The sequence below is a fragment of the Akebia trifoliata genome, chromosome 13 (genome assembly GCF_017979445.1).
Source record: "Akebia trifoliata isolate Shusen 1 chromosome 13, ASM1797944v1, whole genome shotgun sequence".
NCBI lineage: Eukaryota > Viridiplantae > Streptophyta > Magnoliopsida > Ranunculales > Lardizabalaceae > Akebia > Akebia trifoliata.
This window is the reverse complement of record NC_141387.1, coordinates 7198813-7219852: the sequence shown is the minus strand read 5'-3', so window position 1 is coordinate 7219852 and position 21040 is coordinate 7198813. Positions and strand designations below refer to the sequence as shown.

Here is a 21040-nt window from a genome sequence, read left to right as displayed (position 1 = left end):
ATTTAAAAATCTATATAATAAAATACAACTGAGTTGGTACGGTTGCAGTTAACACAACTTTGTGTGGAATTCACTTTTATTTTTTTTCTTTTTTCCCCCTTAATTTTAATTTCAGTCTTCTGACTTTATTATATTTTCTCTTTTACCCTTTAACCTATTTTATTATTTATTATTTATTATCTTTTACTCTTTTAATATCAAAATTCTTTAATACTTCAATTTTTTTTCTTTACTTTTACGCCCTTGACCCAACCAACAAGTTATAGTTTTGTGGGATAGTTTATTTCTTTTACACTTCACCCCTTATAAATTTATTATATTTTCTTTTTTACTATTTTAACTCACTTTATTATTTTTTCAGCTTTTAGCCTTTTAACTTAATTTTTTTTTTAATAATACCCTAAACTTAGTTAAGCTTGACCCAAACCCACTAATTTCGTGTGTTTTTGAGTTGTGTTCATGGGTTGTGTTAAAATTGACACTACCTACTTTAAGTTTTTTACCCCCTTAACTTGAGAGAGGATGCCTATGCCTACGTGTCACGGTCGTGTTCTTTCGAAACAAGGTCGTGCGGTGCTAATCCGCAATCAAGCTTGTAAAATTATCTCACACTACTAAACATAGTTAGCAAGCAAGATAATAGGAGCAACACGAGACAAAGTCCAGAGGTAACTTTATTGATATAGTATGCAAATTATACGGAGTAACATGTAACAAAAGCAAATAGGTGTGTTATAAGCAATTAGTGATCTATGACACGTGGGACTCCACGTAGCTTGGCGCGATGGCTTGAAGTCAACATGGGTATAGATTGGGGATTAGTACACTAGATACCCTTCTTACAAAGAGTACGCCGTCTTTCCTAAGTTTCCAAAAGGAAACATCAAAAGTAAAGACCGGTCATACTCTTTCCTATTTCATTACAAAAATACCACTAGGCTAATAGATATGCCCTGACATGGGGCTAAGACATGACTTCATTTTTAAGCCTTACATAGAATTACATGGGTGCTCCCGGATGACTCTAGGGTGAGCTACACCTAACTTTAGGTGTCATCATGTATGGTCTTCATAGTTTTCCTTACTTATTCTGCAGACGTTCTCGTCACATTATCTTTAAGAAATTCTTCAATCTTCTTATTGTTCTTAAGAAACTTTTCAATCTTCTGCTTGAAAGATAGTAAGTTCCCTACATTTTTCTAGGTAATTTCACATTCTGACATGTTCTTCTATCTGATGAAATACTCCGCGTGCTACTGTTTACTTGAACTACTGCTGACTTGAAGCTTTGCGAGAATTTTGTCGATAACATGCTTTGACTAAATTGTTTAATGAGAAGGTGTACGTGTTGGAATGCTGCATGCGAGATTTACATGGAACGACTTGAGACAGACGACATGGAAGACAGGGTGAATGTTGCCTAACTAGTACGGTAACTTCAACTTGACTACACCCACATTGACATCAAGCCCTCGAGCCAAGTTATGTGGAGTCCCGTATGTCATATATCACTAATTGCTTGTAATACACCTATTTGTTTTTGTAACGTGTTACTTCGTGTAATTTACATACTATATTAACAAAGTTGCCTCCGGACTTTACCTCGTATTGCCTCCGTTCTCTTATGTTGTGTATGAGATAATTTTGGCAGGCTTACTTGTGGATTAGCACCCGAAATACTGCACGACCCCGATTCAAAATAACACGACCGTGACACTATAGCTGTTCAATGAAAAAAACTCATGTATATAATTTTCATGGATCCTTGGGCCCGACATTTAATTGATTTTTGACTATGGTACATCCAATAAAAGAATTGTGTACTACATGCATAGTCATCGAATTCAACGATTTATTGAAAAAATCACGATTAAATCACATTTTTTTATTTCACTAATTTAATTGAGACTTTTCCATTTTAGTTCTAAACTTTACTATTAAATTAAGAAGTTGTTTCTTACTTTCAATCGTAAAAAAATCAAAATGAAACTTAATCCATCATCTTTCTTTTGGTTGAAGAATCAAAATTTAGTATTCTTTCATGATCCTCACCAAATAATTTCAATTATTAGGAGAAAAGTTTTGGCATCCGATTTTATGTCCGATCCAATCCAATCCGAAGCGGATCCATGGATAACTTTTTATCACAAGGCCCAACCCAAAACTCCAAAGCTACACCCGATTTCATACCCAAAATAGTAAAATACTCTACAAAAACGCGATTTTTTTTTAAAAGTTGCGAGTGAAATACGAGAAAAAAGAATAATTAATTCGGGAAGAACATAGAACAAGAGAAAAACCAAAAAAAAAAAAAAAAATCATGAAATCGATCGAATTGTTGTCGTCGATTTCAAAGCATCTTAGAAAAATCCCAAATAGACCAAAAGAACAATTATTTCGACGCGTTACGTTTTCTTCAAAACGAAAGATGGAAAGACGAAGAGAGAGGAATGTTGTTGTTTCTCTCTCTTGGATTCGATTTCTCTCTCATTCATTCTCTCACAAATCGCAATCTCTTTCTATTATTATTAGTTGGATTCATTCTCTATTTCTTCTTCTTCTTCTATTATTATTATTATTACTATCTTTATTATTTATTATTTTTTATTCTTGAAATCTCACCGTTCGTATCTTTCTTTCTTTGGATTTCGATTCCTCCCAAATTTTCCACAAATCGAAACCCTATTTTTTTCTTTTATTATTCTCTCATCTCTCTATCTTCTTCTGTGAGTTTATCGTTTCTCTTAGGGTTTTTGCGTCTTTGTGTCTCGATCTCTTTGTGATCGATCTTCTTCTTCTTTAATGGAGTCCACTCCGAAAGGAGAGAAAAGAAAGTCTCCCGAAGGAGGAGAAGGAAGTAAACCTAAGAGAATAATGAAGACTCCCTCTCAATTGGAGTCTCTGGAGAGAACCTACGCTGGTTAGTTCGTCAAAATTTTAATTTTTAATTTTTTGGTTTGAATTCGTTAGGGCTTTTGTTTCTGATTATTGTATGATGTTTTGTATGGATTGGAAACAGTGGAGATGTATCCATCGGAGTCGGTAAGAGCGGAACTATCGAAGAATCTTGGGCTTTCGGATCGACAATTACAGATGTGGTTTTGTCACAGAAGATTGAAGGATAGGAAGGTGGCGGTGGTGGAGAAGAGACCGAGGGAAGACATACAGGTGGAGCTAGCTGGGTCGGGGTCTGGTTCTAGTTCTAGTTCGGGTTCAGGTTCTAGTCCATTTCGTCCGAGCCAGGAGTCACGAATGATTGTTGTTGGGTCTAGTTCTAGAATTGGAGTTGATATTCCAGTGGTGAAGAAGTATTATGAGCCTCCTCGGTCGATATCAGAGCTTAGAGCAATTGCTTTTGTGGAGGCACAGTTGGGGAAGCCAGTGAGGGAGGACGGTCCAATTCTTGGGATAGAGTTCGACCCATTGCCACCTGATGCTGTCTTCGAGCCCATGGGTATGTCTCTTGTAAAATTGTGTTAATTGTTAAGAAGAATACTTAAATTCTACGTCTTTTTTGATGCAACAGTTACATTTTGTAGATCATAAGTACTGATTATATGGGCTTAGAAATAATTAAATGGAAGAACGGGTTTTGTTTAGCCAACCCCAAGTTTGTGGAGGTAAGGCCTTGATGATGATGATGATTGTGAATAGGTTGTCTCACCAGCATTACATGTAATGGGTGTGTTTATCCTTATATTATATGCCCCCCCCCCCCCCCCCCCCCGATGATTAACATATCATGTTTTGTATTAGTAGGTCTCAACATATTAGAATATAGAAAATAACTTTGGGGGGGGGGGGGGGGGATTTTGATAATTTTCCTACTGTACTCTAGCTTCCCATGTGTTCTTTAGTTTGTTAAGTGTGGGATTTCGGCTGCTCCTAGGTGTTACGTACTATCGTACCCGTCTTATATACATTGTGCGTCCCCTTCCTAACAGGTTGACCTTTTGGGATAGATGGTTGGTTAACATGGTATCAGAGTGCTAGGTTCGTATAGGTCACAGATTCGATTCTTTCCATCTTTAAGGGTGAGTGTTGATTGTATATTTTCTCTACTCTTCATACCTCAGTTAAGCCCTGTGACCCTCTTATATTCATAGTTCTCTCCCTCTCCAATAGATTGGTCTTTTGAAGTAGTTGGTTGGTTAACATAGATATCTAAGCATGACTTAATATGTGGATTTAAGAAGTCTTCTCTTGTGTCACTAACATTTAGTTTTTCTTCTTTGAGTTGATTCATGTTATGATTGTCTTCTTTGTTAAAATTATTTTTAGATGCTCTAACCTTCTCATTGTCATATATGAAGCAGATATGACGGTGCAGAAAAAGGGATCCGGAGAGCTTTATGATTGCGAAATATATGAGCAGCATGATGCTAAATCGATCAAAGTTAGTTTTCTGCTTTTCCATTCAAGAAGTTTGTTTTGATGCAGCATCCATTGTCTTTTAACAATTGATGAAATGTTTGATGGTTCATTATAATTTTTGTTCATTCACATCCGTATCTTTTCCTTCGCCTTAATTGACATTTTGATGATTGAGCTCTATGCTATGGCATCATATACTGCATTTCCTTTTGGATAGTTTTGATGTTTACCAATTCTTTGAACTCCCATTACTTACATTTTATTTTATCGGGATGCTAATTAGCCTGCAACGTATCACTTGGAAGTTATTGACTTGCTAAATGATACAACTTGTGTAATTTGGACATTTTTGAGGTATTCCATTACCCATTTTTAAAAATTATTTATTTGTTAAATGAAAAGATTTTTCTTGATCTTCCATCATGATTGATACTTTCAAAATGAAAAAAAGTGGACACCAATGCCAAGCAAGTGATTGCGTTTCTTTGGCCAAGCTGGCATTGAAATGCATGATTGTGCTTTTCAACTCTGATGGACTTAATTTTTGAGTTTTGACATCGTCATCCATATCGAAGTAGCACCATAACTCCAGTGTTCAATTAGCCCTTGTACTTCTCATTCATTTTGGGAGGCAATCTTTTGGGAGTTCAGTAATAACAAATATATATCTTACTGACATCATAAGTTTTCTGTTTATTTTATCCAAATAAGTAAGCATGCGTTGCCTCCTTCTCTATCTAGTTGCCACTCTGTTTCTCTTGAAAAACTAGAATTTGTTCTGATCGTACAAGTTTCCGTCCCTTATTTAATACTCTCTAATATTTCCATTCACTTGGTCTCATAGCCAATTTTGGCAGATATCTTCATCACTCATTGTCCAATATGGGGCATAGTTTTGACTAGTTCATAATGTGTCAAAAGAAAACTAACTGAAAATTTTCATGTTGTTCATCCTCAGGCTGCCACAAGGGATCTTGATCCTAAACAACCCAATGTCAGGTATGACACATATGAACAAGTTGTTCCATCTCATCTCAGTGATTTGCCGGTTGATGTTCGGACTAGTGGGGCTACTGGGAGGCCATATCTGCAAGGAAATAAAAGGATGACCACCAGTTATGGTTTTCAAGATCAGGCTTTGAGCAGTCTTTTGTCCCCAAAAGGGAGGCAGGAATGTGGGGAGTATGGCAGTGTTCCACACAAGAATTCCTTTACAAATGGTGACCCAATTGTTGGATTAGAAAATCAATTTGTTTCATCTGGCCGGCCGGTTTGCCATACTGAGGATGCACCCTTGGTGGAGAGGAAGCACAAGGTATCATATAACAACACAAAGTAGTCACAAATGCTGTTATCTTCTAACCAAATATTAGTATTGATTTGTGTATAATAAATTTATGCAGAGTGAAGCTAGAATTGCAAGGGAAATTGAAGCTCATGAGAAAAGGATTCGAAAAGAGCTTGAGAAGCAAGATATTTTGAGGCGAAAGGTGTTGCTAGTAACTCATAGTTTTGCATTTTTTTAGCTCATCAGTTGTAAGCTAATATCATGAACTTTCTAATTTTTAGAGAGAGGAACTAATGCGGAGAGAAATGGAGAGACATGATCGCGAAAGACGAAAGGAAGAAGAGAGGTTGATGCGTGAAAAGCAGCGAGAGGAGGAGAAATTCCTGAGGGAGCAAAGGCGTGAACTTAAGCAAAGAGAGAAGTTTCTAAAGAAAGAAACTCTTAGAGTAAGTAGGCAATATTAATGTAATTTTTCTCTCTTTTTCCGGGTAAGTGTTATAATTTTTTGTCTTCTACTTCAGGCTGAGAAAATGAGGCAGAGAGAAGAATTTCGTAGAGAGAAGGAGGCAGCAAGACGTAAAGCTGCAAATGAGAGGGCCACCGCTCGTAAAATCATTAAAGAATCTATGGAGCTTATTGAGGATGAACGCCTGGAACTCATGGAGTTGGCGGCTTCAAGCAAAGGGTTGCCATCTATTGTTACTCTTGAAAGTGATACTTTGCAAAACCTCGAGTTATTCAGAGGTAGTTATTGCATAACATATAGCCTTCCTTAATCAGTTTTATGTATGGTGACTAAAACGTTTGTATCAAGGTTATCTAATGCATCGAACAGAGTTATAATTTCAATTATTCACACTTAGCTATTTAATACTATATTTTGCAAAAATAAAAGTAAAACCATGTTTCAAATTCAGAATATATTGATTGAGGATCCTACACTCTGGTTGCTTCCTGATTAACATGGTCCGATCATGAAATGTTGACATGGAGAAATTTGTTTGTATTTGGGAAATATTTATATTTTTCTAATGGTAATATAAATAATCCCATTTGTAGCCTATAATTATAACTCTCTTTTGATCGGTGAAAACTTAAAAGAAGGGTTGGATTTTAAGTTACTGGTTGTGTCGTAGATTGTTTCGAGTGGATGTTAAGCTGAGATTGGGGATATTGTGTAATCCATTCTTGTTAGGATGCATGCGAATCAGTGCTTGTCAGCTTTTTTGTGTGTGATTTATAAGCTGGCAGTCAACAGATTCACCTTTGCACTCAACTGTTTGATACAAAGCGGATTTGTAGTTGTTAGGAATTAGGACATTGGAGCTCTCATATTCACTGTGAAATCCTTTTACCATTTTGATGATGTTTTAGGCCAGTTTTTCCATTTGGGTTGATTTTTCTTATTTTGGTTGGGAGCTACAGGAGATTGTGTCCCATCTTCTGTACTGCTGTTTCTTTCAGTTTTTCGGCCTTTACTTTTTGAGGTTGGTGTTCCTTAATGGGAGGACTCTTGTTGATATAGAATGATTATAGAAGTACCATTTTACACCCTTCAGAAAATTATATTTATCATCATCATATATATATATGGGTAATGGGTCCCGTTAGAGGGACAATGTTAGGAGACAAAATTTGTCCTATATGGCTTAAAAGTTTTGGATTGGCTGATCTTTTGTGAGAAAAAATCAGTCAAATCTGAAACTTTTAACCCCATCAAAAGTGGTTTAGAATTGTGGACCGTCAATTTTTTACCTTTAATTAGTAAACCACTTTTGATGGGGTTCGAAGTTTCAGATTGGGCTGATTTTTTGTGAGGATGATCTCCTCACCATAGAGATCATCCTCACAAAAAACCAGCCCAATCCGAAACTTTTAAGCCATATAGGACAAATTTTGTCTCCCAAACGTTGTCCCCCGACTGTTACCCTTTATATATAATTCATTGCAATTTATCAACTGTTATTTTACTAGCAACTAAAAAAAGTATACTTGTTTACTTTTCTAGATGAGTTCTTCAGAATCTTTTCCCATGTTTTGTATCATTTATTTGGGATTTATCTTGATCCTCTTGTCCCCTACAATTTGTAGCTCTATTTTAAGCAGCTATAACAAGTTTTTCTTGATTCAGATATGTTGAGTTCATTCCCTCCCAAGTCCGTGCAATTAAAAAGGCCTTTTGCTGTTCGGCCATGGTCTGATTCAGAGGAAAATGTTGGGAACCTTCTCATGGTATGTTTAGTTGATATTTGCCTCGCACATCATTTCTTTCATTTTTGCAACCAATTGCATAGTTTCCATTTGGAAAGTAAGACAATGCATTTTCCTAGTTCTATTTTTGTTTTTGTAGTCATGCTTTATGAGGAAGCCATGCATATTTGCTTTCTGTTGTCCTAGAGATGCCATTATCTGCGTGAGTACTTGTCAAACAGAAATTAATTTCATGATAATATTCTAAACCCAACAATGATGTGGGTTTGTTCATGTCTGATACTGCAAAAAACTTAAATCATGATCAACGGATCTGTTAAGTATTATTATATCAGTGTATGAGGCATCTGTTTGTCTACTTAGTTAATTGTCATATACTCAGTCAAATCCAGATTCATTTTTTAGCTGTCTGTTCGACATATTGGATACTCAACTGAACTTCTGTAGTAAATGCTGCTTCTTCATGGTTCTGAGGACTGTAATTGAATCTTTCAGGCTTGGAGTTCTTTAATAACTTTTGCTGATGTTCTCGAGCTTTGGCCTTTTACACTTGATGAGTTCGTTCAAGCTTTTCATGATTATGTAAGTTTGCCAGATTTATGTTCTAATTATGTCTAGACCAGGGTTACCTAATTCGCTACAAAGGTGCCGAACCGCGAACCTGTTTGAACCGACCAGTTCGCGGTACCGTTTGGTCTTGGTTCGTGATATACAGCGAATCAAGTAAATTGCTTATTTAATTTAAGTTATAAGTGAGAGCATTGCTAAACTGACTCCAAAAAAAATATACTCAAGTGAATGTGTGCATAACTAAATTTTGTTCTCGAGATGCTCAAGGAAAAAAAGAAGGTTCTGTGCACAATACACGTCATTGAATGGATTTGAGTTTCTTCTTTGACTTTTATGTTATTTTTATACCCTGTTGTCTAAATTTACGAACGCAAGTATACGTATCGAAACAAGTAATAAAGTGATAAGAAAGTATCGTTCCCACGGAGACTAAATATCAATCTATTGCTAATTACCAATTTATTTCACTCTAATTTTATCAAAACAAAAGTAAAAAAATAGGATTTAAAAATAAATAAGAAAAATAATGGAGAGAATAAATTTGCAGATTTAAAATCAATGAGTGATAAAATTTAGGTTTATAATTTCCCCCAAACAATCCACTTAATTAGATTATCTTTCTTTCTATGATAAATTAATCCACTATAATTATCACCCAAGAGCACTAAATTCTCTACAAGCCTCTGTCGATGGTTATGTAAAAATACCCTTCTAAACTAACTCCCTATATGTCTATGAGAATTAAATCAAGAAGAATTCATTAAGAATAAGTTCTCATAAGGGATGCACACGCAACGTGAGTATACGTCTATCTCAAATTAGCGTATGTTACTCCATCTAGGTCATGAACACAAAACAACTCTGTCGATATTAGTAAGGTTCACCGATTCAATTCAATCAATGGCCAGTTAATTAAATCGCATTAAACATAGGATAGAATAAACAATCACATGTGGAATCATAGAAGAAAGAAATAAAATTAATCAAATATCATGAATGGGTTCCATTATAACCCTAAAATAGGAATTAGTTCATCATTGAAAAGAAAACAAAATCACAAAAGTATTTAGCTTATCTTAGAGATTACAAATATCAAGAGAAGAGATAAAGTTCAGAAAGATAAAACTCAAAAGTCGAATCTCCAGCTCTCGTCCTCTTTCTCGATTTTGTGCCTCCAAGAAAAATCCCAAAACTTCTGTCCCAAAATAAGGGTTAAACTTTCCTATTTATAGGTATGGAGTCATTAGGGTTTAAGAGTCCTAAAATCCATCTCTAATTCGGCCCAAAAAATTAACGTGTAAAGCTAGAAACGTAAGCAGGCCATGGCCTCCCAATATATCATGCCGCGGCTTGTATTTTCATATTTCTGTTGTGCAATTCTTGAATTCCCGCCGTGGCCTCGTTCTCTATCAAGCTGTGGCTTGAAGACTTTTTAGTTTGTATGCTTAGCTTCCTTCTTCCAAGAATGAACCAATTTGAGTCAGAATTTTCTCTTAAATGTTGTCAAATATCCTAATGTTCCATACTGTTCCTAAATTGCAAAATAAGCATAAAAATCAAATAAAAACATAATCACATAAAAAGTATAAAATAAACTAAACTTAACTAAAAACAACTAAAAGACTCTAAAATTAACAAAATATTATATTTAAAAGTGGTTAATTCGTAGGTATAAAACCTACTCATCACACCCCCTCCACATATTGATAATATTAGAGAGATCCCCTAAATTTTCAAATTGATAGCATACCTTTCTGGCCTTTGTCTTTATTGATAGACTAATAGGAAATGACCAAAAATTTTCATCTTCAACTTGTAAATAAAATAATCTGATTTTTTTTTCTTTCTAAAATGTAGCATCTTCAATAATTTTTTTTATCCTATTCATCATTTCAACCTTCAAATACCCTCATCTCTGTCTACCCCTATGAACTGGGTTCATTCTTGACTTGCGAACCACGAACCAAGAACCACATGAACCACGAACCATGAACCCGAATCAGGTAACATAGGTCTAGACCTGGGTTACCTACTTTGTTGGTAAGGTACCGAATCATGAACCGGTTCGAACTAAACGTGATATGGTTCGCTCTCAGTTCATGAAATGCAGTGAACCAAACAAACTACATTTTCCTTTTTTTTTTACATGCCCTTCACATGTTGATAATATTTGAGACATTCCCCTAAAATTTTAAACTGATGGCATGTCCCTTTGATCTTGGTCTTTATTAATAGACTGATGAAAAATAACCAATTACCCTCATCTTCAACCTATAAATAATAAAAACTTGATTTTTTCTTCCCGTAATCTGCCAGCTTCAATCTCTTTTTTACCCTACTCATCACTTCAACCTTCAAATTTCCTCACCTCTGTCAACCCCTATGAACTGGGTTCATTCTCAAGTGGCGAATCACGAACCCAAATTCGAACCGAGCGAACCCACGAATCAGGTAACTTTGTTCTAGACTGTTGTCTTGATTTGCTGCAGCACCATTGCTTGGTAATGTTTCCTGGGCAACGGGACCCTTCATTTTTATGTATTATGCAAGTTCACAATGTGCCATGACTGTGAAACTACGGTTCATGGGTAACATAGCTTGATATTGATGCTGCTTGAACTGATTTATCCTATTTCAGGATCCAAGGTTGCTGGGTGAGATGCATATAGCTCTCCTGAGGTCCATCATAAAAGACATTGAAGATGTTGCAAGGACACCTTCTATTGGTCTTGGAGGAAACCAAAGTTGTGCTGCTTCTCCTGGAGGTGGACACCCACAAATAGTTGAAGGGGTATGCTTTATTGCGTTGTTGCGTTGCTGCAGTTTTATTACTGTATCCCAAATAGTATTTCGTTCTTTTTTACGAACCTTTTTTTAAAATATCTACTTTCTGTATCAGGCATATGCATGGGGTTTTGACATACGCAGTTGGAAACGCCACTTGAATCCATTGACATGGCCTGAAATATTGCGGCAATTTGCACTGTCCGCAGGATTTGGACCACGACTGAAGAAAAGGAGCATTGAGCAGACACGTTTTCATAGGAACGATGAGGTCCATTCCTTGCATTCAACACCTTCTGTTACTTTTAATGCTTTACAGCAGCTAAATGTTTTCATCAAAATGAAAAAAAGGTTCTTGTTTACTTTTCTCTTTTACCCGTGCTAAAATAAAAGGTTATGTTGGTCTGAACTTACTGATTGCTGGATCTGTTGGAAACTTTGAGTTACCTATTATGCTGTTAATGTAGAAAATTGCAGTAAATAAGTTAGAATGCTGTTATACCTCGAGGCATCGGTAGCCCAGTGCTTCTTCTCATGCCTCAACATCTGAAAACGTTGGTTGAGCCATCATACTGTAAATAGTATTTGTAAGGTTTTCCTTATGGATACACTGACTCAATAACTTCTGTCCAAGTGCAGGATCGTGTTGGTGAAGAGAGAATTTCTACATTACGCAATGGTGCAGCAGCTGAAAATGCTGTTGCCATGATGCAAGAGAAGGGTTTTTCTCATTCACGCAGATCTAAGCATCGGTTGACGCCAGGAACAGTTAAATTTGCGGCATTTCATGTTCTTTCTCTTGAGGGTAGCAAAGGCCTAACAATATTTGAAGTTGCAGACAAGATTCAGGTAATTGTTCTCTTAGTCAAGATTGATTAACTCTATCATTTTCTCTATTTCACTTTTCCTAATTTTTTGTTTTGTTTTGTGCTCTAAGAAATCTGGACTTAGGGACCTTACAACAAGCAAGACACCCGAGGCATCAATTGCAGCGGCATTGTCAAGGGATTCAAACCTATTTGAAAGAACGGCTCCTTCGACATATTGTGTCCGGCCTGCCTTCAGAAAGGACCCGGGCGATGCTGAGGCTGTACTATCGGCAGCGAGGGGAAAACTTCAGATATTAGAAAGTGGGTTTTCAGATTGTGAAGAGGCTGAAAAGGATGCAGAAGATGTTGAAAGAGACGAAGATTCTGAATGTGATGTTGCTGAGGATTCTGAAAAGACTTGCCATTCTAATGTAGCAAAGTCTCCTCTTTTGGATAGCTCAAAGGAAGCAGGCAATTCAGGTGCTACCATCGATCAGTTGACAGAGGTTGTTGGGAACTGCCACGTGGCAATTAATCCTGACCAAGACGACATGGAAATTGATGAAAGCAACTCTGGTGAACCATGGGTTCAAGGACTGATGGAAGGGGAATATTCTGATCTCAGTGTAGAGGAGCGTCTTAATGCGCTTGTTGCGTTAATTGGTGTAGCCATGGAAGGAAACTCAGTTCGTGTCATTCTTGAGGTGACACTTAGTGCGACTTAATTATTTTAGGAAGGCTAGTGTTAAAGGCCAGCGATTTTGCTAGCATTTTTGAAAAACCGAATTTTTTGCTTAAGTGGGGGCCATATTTGTGGTACCCACACATTTCTTCAAAAATTTGGCTAGTGTCGTCCTGACCCTGTTGACATGGCTTTAATGGTGTTGACAGGATCCCGTTGACACTGCCTACAAAAACTTTTGACATGGTTTTAATGGTATTGACAGGATCCTGTTGACACTGCCTACCAAAACTTTGGGATCTCATGTCTACAGGGTATAGGAGGTTTTTAAAATTTTTTTTTTTTTGCTAGTGTCGACAGGGTCTTGTCGACATGGCCTTAATGGTGTTGCCAGGATCTTGTTGACACTGCCTAAAACATGGGTGCCCCTGTGAAAATGAGTGCCCCAGCTAAACATGGGTGCCCCATCCTTTAGGAATCATTCTCTCTCTCTCTCTAAAGTAGAGATTTCTGCAGGGGCGCTTGGAAGCTGCAAATGCTCTTAAGAAGCAAATGTGGGCTGAAGCACAACTAGATAAAAGACGCTTGAAAGACGAGTATGTGAAGAAGTTTCAACATTCGTCTTTTACGGGAATCAAGTCTGAGCCTAATCTTATGAGTGATGTAGCAGAAGGAAGCCAAATCCCATCTATTATCGATAACAAGAACATTGAACTTGTCAACCCTGCAGTCCAAGAAGAATCACTCATTTCTCACAATGGGCAAAGTGATCTTAATAACTTGCCTACAGAAAGGAACTTGTCAGGGCAAGACAGTTTCCCATATCATCATGGATATGCTACTGAAATATTACGCTCTCAATTAAAGTCTTATATTGGCCGCAAAGCCGAAGAGATGTATCCATACAGGTCTTTACCTCTTGGTCAGGATCGCAGACGTAATCGATACTGGCAGTTTGTCACATCTGCTTCTAGAAACGATCCTGGCTCTGGCAGGATCTTCTTTGAATCTCAAGATGGCTACTGGAGGCTTATTGATTCGGAAGAGGTATCAATCTCTATCTCTTAGGAGGAGAATCTTACAAGAAAACTTTTTTATGGTTTTCTAAGTTATCTAAATGAAGCTTAATAGTGTTGATATCTTTCTCCTTCTCATTGAGAAACTATAATATTTACAACTTAAGTGCTTGATAAGTTAGATACCAGAGTTGCTCAAACAAGTAAACACTAATGTTGCAAACTTCATCAATCAAGTTTTAAATAATGTTGGTAGTTGATAAATTTGGAAGTTGAAACTAGTATCGTTTTTTATATGAATTTCTTGTTCCACCTTTGTGAGCATTAATTGATCAATCTGTGCCACATACACGTCTCTTGCCCTTCATCATCTCTGGCTAATGGAGATTTAGTGAAACTGAGAGACTATTGTCTTATCAAACTATGAAGTTATTTACTAAACAGCATGGAAGTGTTTAATTTTTAAGGAAGTTCATATTTTTTTTTGGGATAAGTAGTGAATTTATGAATGTAAGAAAAGCAGGTCTAGAGACCTACATAAAATGGAAAGCCAAAAGAAACCTACCTACAAAGGGAAGCCAGAAGAAAAACATAAAATGCAGAACTACAAAAAGTTAACACAATCCAGAGTCACTCTTCAAGGTTCTTGGAACAAATCTGGTTCCACTTAGACAGAAAATCGTCAAAGAAAACACCTTTAAATTCCCTGAATGATTTACACCAAAAGAAAATATTTCCATAGCGTTGGTCTCTATGGGAACTTCTTGATCTTGCTCTCTTTACCTTCAAATGCCTGGATATTTCTTTCCCTCCAAAATGGGACAACACACTATAGGAAGGCAGTTCATTGTGATCAACTGTTTGTATCCAGCTTTGAGAAACGAACTAATTCGATTTTTGTGTTCTTATTCATCTAGTCACTATCTCTTGTTTTTCTGAATGTTGTATCAGTGTTTTCAATCAGAAAAAAAGAAAGAAAAAGAAGAAAAGTTGTGGTAAGTTTTGTTTGGATTAGTTTCTCGTATTTATTGAAGGACAAAAAGTAGCAATTTCTGGATTATATTTGGTGCTTGACAACTAAATATCCACCAAATACAAAGCCTCAAGACAAAGTCACAATTTTTTTTTGATAAACGACTTTGTAGGGGAAATGATCTCTTGAACGACTAATTTTTAATTGTAATGTCCAAAAGTTGGAGCATGGTAGCCTGAAAGGAAAATCACTTATAAAATATATATGGTTTTAAGTGAATTTCATTCTTTTTAAGTACGAGCAAGTTAAATATTATAGTCATAACTTGAGTTATTTTGTTTAACGTACTTGTTATGTTTTAAGCTCATGTATTGTCTGGCATTGTTAGGGATTCAACAATAGAAGCATTGTAATTGTTAGTCATCTTATGTCTAATTTCTTATACATATCTAGATCAAGTGAGTTTATTTATACAAAACATACGTGAAGAGCCTTGTTTTATTTATTCATCAATCAATTCAATCTTACATGCAGGCCTTTGATGCTCTTTTGGCGTCACTAGATACACGGGGGATTAGGGAATCCCATTTGCATTTGATGTTGCAAAAAATTTCTGTTACGTTCAAGCAAACTATTAGAAGGAATATCTGTTGCACCAGCATTGTGGACCCATCTGGTGTTAATGTCAAAACTGAAGATGCAGGAATTGCTTCAAGTCTTGATGGCACAGGAATTGAGAGTCCCAGCAGTATGGTGTGTGTTCTTAATTCTGATGCCCTAGATCAGTCATCATCTTTCAAACTTGAGCTTGGGACGACTAAAACTGAGAAAATTGAAGTCTTGAAGAGATATAAAGATTTCCAGCGTTGGATGTGGAAAGAATGCTTAAATTCTTCGATATTATGCTCCATTAAATATGGGAAGAAAAGATGCTTGGAGTTCCTAGTACCTTGTGATTTCTGCCATGATTCTTACCTTTCTGAAGAGAACCACTGCCCTGTTTGCCATAAAACTATTGAAACCTTCCACAAAGACCATGTGATTCAATGTCAAGAGAAACAGGTGGGCCCTGGGTGCGATTTCCACGGATCACATTTTTGTCTTCCCCTGAGAGTCAGATTGCTCAAGGCCCAATTAGCTTTAATTGAGGTAACGTAATCTTTTGTTGAACATTTTTTTCCCGTATTTTTGTAATATTAAACATCCAGTAATTCAATGTAAATTCTGGTTTATTCAATTTCTTGTACTTTTTATAGGCATCTAAACTGCCATGGAAGTCATATGCTTCATTTTACAGGTGTCTGTCCCACCTGAAGCTCTTCAACAATTCTGGACCGAGAACTATCGAAAACCTTGGGGTGAGATGTTGCACACCGCATCCTCAGCAGAGGATCTTCTTCAGGTATTAATTATTTTCCAATACTTGTTTTGTCTTCGATGCCTTCCTTAGATATCATATTTGCTGTGATTAATTATATCTTCTTTATCTTTTGAACTCTATCCCTTCTATGTTTTAAATCCATGGGATGCAAACCATCACTGTTTAATTACCACTCACTATTTCAAACTCATCTTCCTACAACAATTCATTTTATGGTTCGTTGGTTGGTTGGTATTAGTGCCTATGAAGGACTAAGCTTATTGATGTTACTTTACTTTGAGCTTTGAGACTCTTGAGTTCGTTACATAGGGAGGGGGCTTGAGCCCAAAATTAGCTGTGTCTTATCACATGAAATCAAGACATGCAGATAACACACATTTGATAGGGTCAAATTACTTAGCTATTTTTGTTTCTTTCCCACAGTTGCAATCATGATGGCTCTAATCACTGTTATGATTTCAATTGTACTCCATGTTGTTTCCCGTTGCCTTGGCAAAGAACTATAGGTTGACTTGCTTGGGATGTCAATGCTTAGATTCCTGGTAGGTTGCCCTTAGATTGGTAGGCTTCAATACTAACTAGGGGTACTACTTGGGCAGGCTGGTTTCGGGTTGAGGGATTACCAAGTTCTACCTGAGCTTTAGACCACTCAATCAAATCCCAAGTCCAAGTCCAAGTCCAAGTCCAACCTGAGCTCTACACATTCAAAACTTCAAGCTCAAGCCTGACACAATTGGGCCCGCCCAAGTGCCAGAAATTAAAGGGAAAGGAAAGATAAAAAAAAAAATAATATAATGGAGTACATCTATGTCTTGAATTTTGTTTAAAGGCATCATTGTTAAGAATGTATCCTATTTTAGGTGAAGTGGCTGCCATGCTTTTCTTGAGACCTCATTAACTCAGGTGATTTGTAATGCTATATTTTGTCACAGCTTCTGACTTCTTTGGAGGGTGCAATAAAACGAGCCTGTTTATCATCAAATTTTGAGACAACCATCGAACTGTTGGGTTCCTCTGTACCGTCAGGGTCTTCTGTTCATAATTCTTATTCTTCTTCTCTCGAGTCAGTCCCTGTACTTCCATGGGTACCGCATACAACTGCTGCTGTGGCATTAAGGCTTATGGAACTCGATGCCTCCATCTCCTACTCTCCGCATCAGGAGTCTCATAAAGACAAGGAAACTGGCGAATTCATTGTGAGTACTTTTTGAATGTGGTGAATTGTGATAAAATTTCAAGAGCTGCTATTGGCACCCCAACTTTTACTTATTACACCCAAAATAAAGCAAATAATTGAATAGTTGAGAATAAGTAAAAGTTGCGGAGCCAATTAGGGGTGCACATTGGATTGGGTAAATCCGAGATCCGAACCAATCCGAAGCTTTTGGATTGGATTGGTTCGGACTAAACACACCCACGGTTCGGGTACGGATCGAAGAAAAAAAAATCCGATTAATTTGGTTCGGTTTTGGATTAGGATATAATAGAACCGAACCAATCCGAAAACCGAACCAATTATATATAAATATATATCTATATATATATATATATATATATTTAATTATTTAAAAAATAAAAATTTCGGCTTTTTATTTCTTTCTTCTTCTTCCTTTTAATTTTTTTATTATCCCAAAGTCCACGTTTAAAAAAAGTCCTATGTGTTTTTAAGGTTTGAATATTGGAGGAGATAGAATGCTTGGATTGAGGAATAAGGTATCTATCTTCAATAAGTATGAGAACTGAGAACCGATCCGAACCAATCCGAACCAAGATTGGATTGGATTGGATTGGTTCGGTTCTATAGGGTAATTGGATTGGTTCGGTTTCAAATTTGTAGAACCGATCATGTTTGGTTTGGTTCCAATTTTGCCAAAATCCGAACCAATCCGAACCATGTGCACCCCTAGTGCCAATAGAATCTCTCGTATTTTTTTGTGTTTAGGATTTTATATGAGCCTAATCATAATTGTAAACAACTACTGAAATTGTTTGAATGAGTGTTATAATGTTTTGTAATGTTGAGATTATAATTTGAGGTAAACCTTTGGAATTTTGAAGAGTGTTTTAATCTATAATTGCGGGGGTGATAAATAATTTAAAATATTGGGGTGTACTAAGTAAAAGTTGGGGTGCCAATAGCAACTCAATTTCAGTGGTGGACCTGGTGTCCAAAAACAGAACATTAAAATAAAAGGCCCTGCTTCCCCAAAAGTTCCCAAGTTGTAAATGGGGAACGGTTGTCAGTCCATGTTAGTTTTACAGAGGAAAGATAGGGTTTCAGCTGTATCTGTTATTTGGTTATAACTTGTACATAGGTCTCTGATTTTACTGTCGGCTTTCAAAGATTGATGGCGTATTGAGTTAAGTTTTCTTGTTTTGCAGAAGCTCCCATCAAGATATAGTGTTATCAAGACTACCCAAGGTGCCGAACCTGCAGAAGCTTTTGAACAAGCAGAGTATCTGCAAGAAAACCCATTTGTTCCAAGAAACAATCGTAGTAGCAGTTATGTACATGGACGAGGGGGTCGTGGACGTGGAAATGGTCGTAGTCGTGGGGAGTGCTTGGGGCGAGTCAGTGGCTCCAGATCTAAATTTACAAATCAAGTACCGAGATGGAAAAGTCTGACACATGGGCAACAGAGCAGTCGTGGTCGTCGTGCCTTTACGAATATGCAAAGATCAAGGAAACCAGTGTCCAAGGAGACGAGGTTGGATCATTTTGGTGACAAAGGTATTCCCGAACATAACAGTTGCGAGGAATCCCCAACGAACTTAGGAGGAGAGGAATGGGAGGATGATGAAATCAGGAGGATCCATGTGGGGAGGGCTGACAACAGTAACAGTGAAGATACATTGGAATCTGAAGACAGTGATCAAGCAAACGAATACAAGCATGACGATCAGGACGCGGACTATGAAACCGTATTTAATGGCAGGTCTGAGGACGACTCGATGGAGGAGAGCCATGAGGATGGAGGAGACATGTATGTTAACATGGGCCGAGAGGGAAATGATGATGGAGGCCAAGACACATCGTCCTCGCCTTCAGATTATTATAGTGACTAAGAGACCTTTTCTTGTAAGTTAAGTTCATTCAAGTACGACAGATGGTAATCGAGAATAGATTGTGTTCATTTGATTAATTTACAGTGCTGGTTCCCTACTTCAGTTTGTATATTTTGGAAAGGGACCTTGGCGTATTTATTTATTTATTTATAAAATGGCAACCTTTTATATGGAAGAAAAGGAAAATATTGATGACTGAGTAGTGCCATAGTAATCGCAGGTGGCGATTTCTTATTTTTCTGCCCTTTGCATTCTCTTGCACATGATTATTACATAGTGTATGGTAACTGAATGGAATTCGGAGAGCAAATAGTCTTGGTTTCAGCCTTTCATTTTGCAGTTAGACTTGTCGACAACTTGCTGTTGAAGTTGATTATCAGATATTCCGTTTTAAGGGTGTCAATGGGTACATGTGGAACCTGAGCCAAACCAGAACTGGAATCCCTAGCTGGATCTCTTTATTCTATATGATGCCCAATTAGAGCAAAAAGGAACTGAATTGATTGGATGAGTCGAACCAATTTAATTTCAGAGAGCTGCGCTGCTATTGGCACCCCAACGTTTACTTATTCCAATCTAATTTTGTAAATTATTTGTTACACCCCAATTAAAAGATTTAAATACTCTTCAAACATTACAAAGGTTTAGCTCAAATTAACCTTAAAACACTATTTCAAATAATTTCCGTAGTTGTTTACAATTATGATTAAGCTCATATAAAATCCTAAACCAAAAAGTGTATAAATTTAGTTAAAAAAGAAAGGGACCTTCTATTGGCACCCTAACTTTTACTTATTCTCAACGCATCTCTTATTTTCTTTATTTTAAATTAGGGTGCAATAAGTAAAGTTGGGGTGCTGATGGCAGCTCTCTTATTTTGTTTGGTGGGTATACCAACCGATTTATCTCTTCATCTCTTTCTATACTATAGATGTTTGAAGGCTTCCTTTACCTACATATTCATTTAAACCATGCATTTGAGCAATAAATTAGACATTCTACCCTCAACTTTATTATTTGTAAAGAGGATTAATTTTAGATTTTGCAAAAAATTATTGACTTATATCTTACTAGAACAAATTGTAGAAGTATTTTTCCTCATCTATGAGTTGTATTAATTTATTGTAAATGATTTTCCTTAAAATCTTCTGATTTATTTGTTATTATTATCGTTAAGATCGTTTTTGGGAAGACAAAAGCTTAAGGAATCATATTGAAGTCAAATCTGTTGAAGATTAAGTTTAAAGAGGTTGGAAAGAAGTGTGCAAGGACCAAGCAAGATCATCACGCCCCGAAAAAGAAAATTAGAAAAAGGTTAGTGGGTGTGTGAGTATTCTTGGTCAGTTGACCGAACCTAAAACTCGTGAACCTCATTTTTTGCTCACCTGGACGATTGAGATTGTTCGGATGACCAAACCCGAAAGTTTTAGAACTCTTGAAAATGCTTACTCGGTTGACCCAGACTTGTTCGGTCTACCGAGCACCTAAAATCCAGTTGTGAGACTTTTTTCTCTTTTATTTCAACAATCAATTTTATCCGAAAAAGACTTGGTCTTTAGTTGTTTTCGAATTTGATGGCTCTTTCAAGAGTATATCTTTAAGTTCGATTTCTCTTTAAACTATTCTACTTTTTCTTCTATAAATAAGAGAGTTCTATCAGAGAAGTTCATTAAATAAAAAATCAATTAGATCTGAGTTAAGTTCTTGAGTTCTTCCATCATCCTTTCTTCTTTTCTGATCCATTTTCGATAATACTCTAAGTTAAAGAGAGAGTTCTAATTTAATTATATTTTTACAAGGATTTCTTATTGTGAAATCTCGGAACAACTCAAGTGAAATTCCCAAGCATAGTGTCGTGGCGGTGGGCTTTTTTTTCTATGTAAGCG

At 36.6% G+C, this 21040-nt stretch overlaps 1 protein-coding gene across 2 annotated transcripts; it reads left to right on the top strand.

Annotated features, from left to right (window-relative positions):
* Nucleotides 1–2278: 2278 nt before the first annotated feature.
* On the top strand, nt 2279–19356 carry LOC147387635 (homeobox-DDT domain protein RLT2-like). 2 transcript variants are annotated; one of them, XM_086421919.1, is made up of 18 exons: nt 2279–2920; nt 3020–3454; nt 4317–4396; nt 5333–5689; nt 5778–5864; nt 5944–6108; nt 6184–6406; nt 7794–7894; nt 8369–8455; nt 11082–11234; nt 11343–11498; nt 11867–12076; nt 12165–12740; nt 13235–13765; nt 15242–15856; nt 16005–16109; nt 17021–17284; nt 18471–19356. In XM_086421919.1, exons 1-18 carry the CDS (start codon nt 2803–2805, stop codon nt 19152–19154), a joined length of 4947 nt encoding a protein of 1648 aa, XP_086278045.1. In that variant the 5' UTR covers nt 2279–2802; the 3' UTR covers nt 19155–19356. The 2 variants fall into 2 exon arrangements, with proteins under 2 accessions (XP_086278045.1, XP_086278044.1); XM_086421918.1 differs by having other exon boundaries at nt 4314–4396.
* Nucleotides 19357–21040: the final 1684 nt, after the last annotated feature.

Coding starts and splice junctions, on each gene's coding strand:
- LOC147387635 (XM_086421918.1), top strand. CDS start 2,803: ATGGAGTCCACTCCGAAAGGAGAGAAAAGAAAGTCTCCCGAAGGAGGA. Junction 13,766..15,241: donor GGCTTATTGATTCGGAAGAG/GTATCAATCTCT, acceptor TCTTACATGCAG/GCCTTTGATGCTCTTTTGGC. Junction 15,857..16,004: donor CCCAATTAGCTTTAATTGAG/GTAACGTAATCT, acceptor TTCATTTTACAG/GTGTCTGTCCCACCTGAAGC.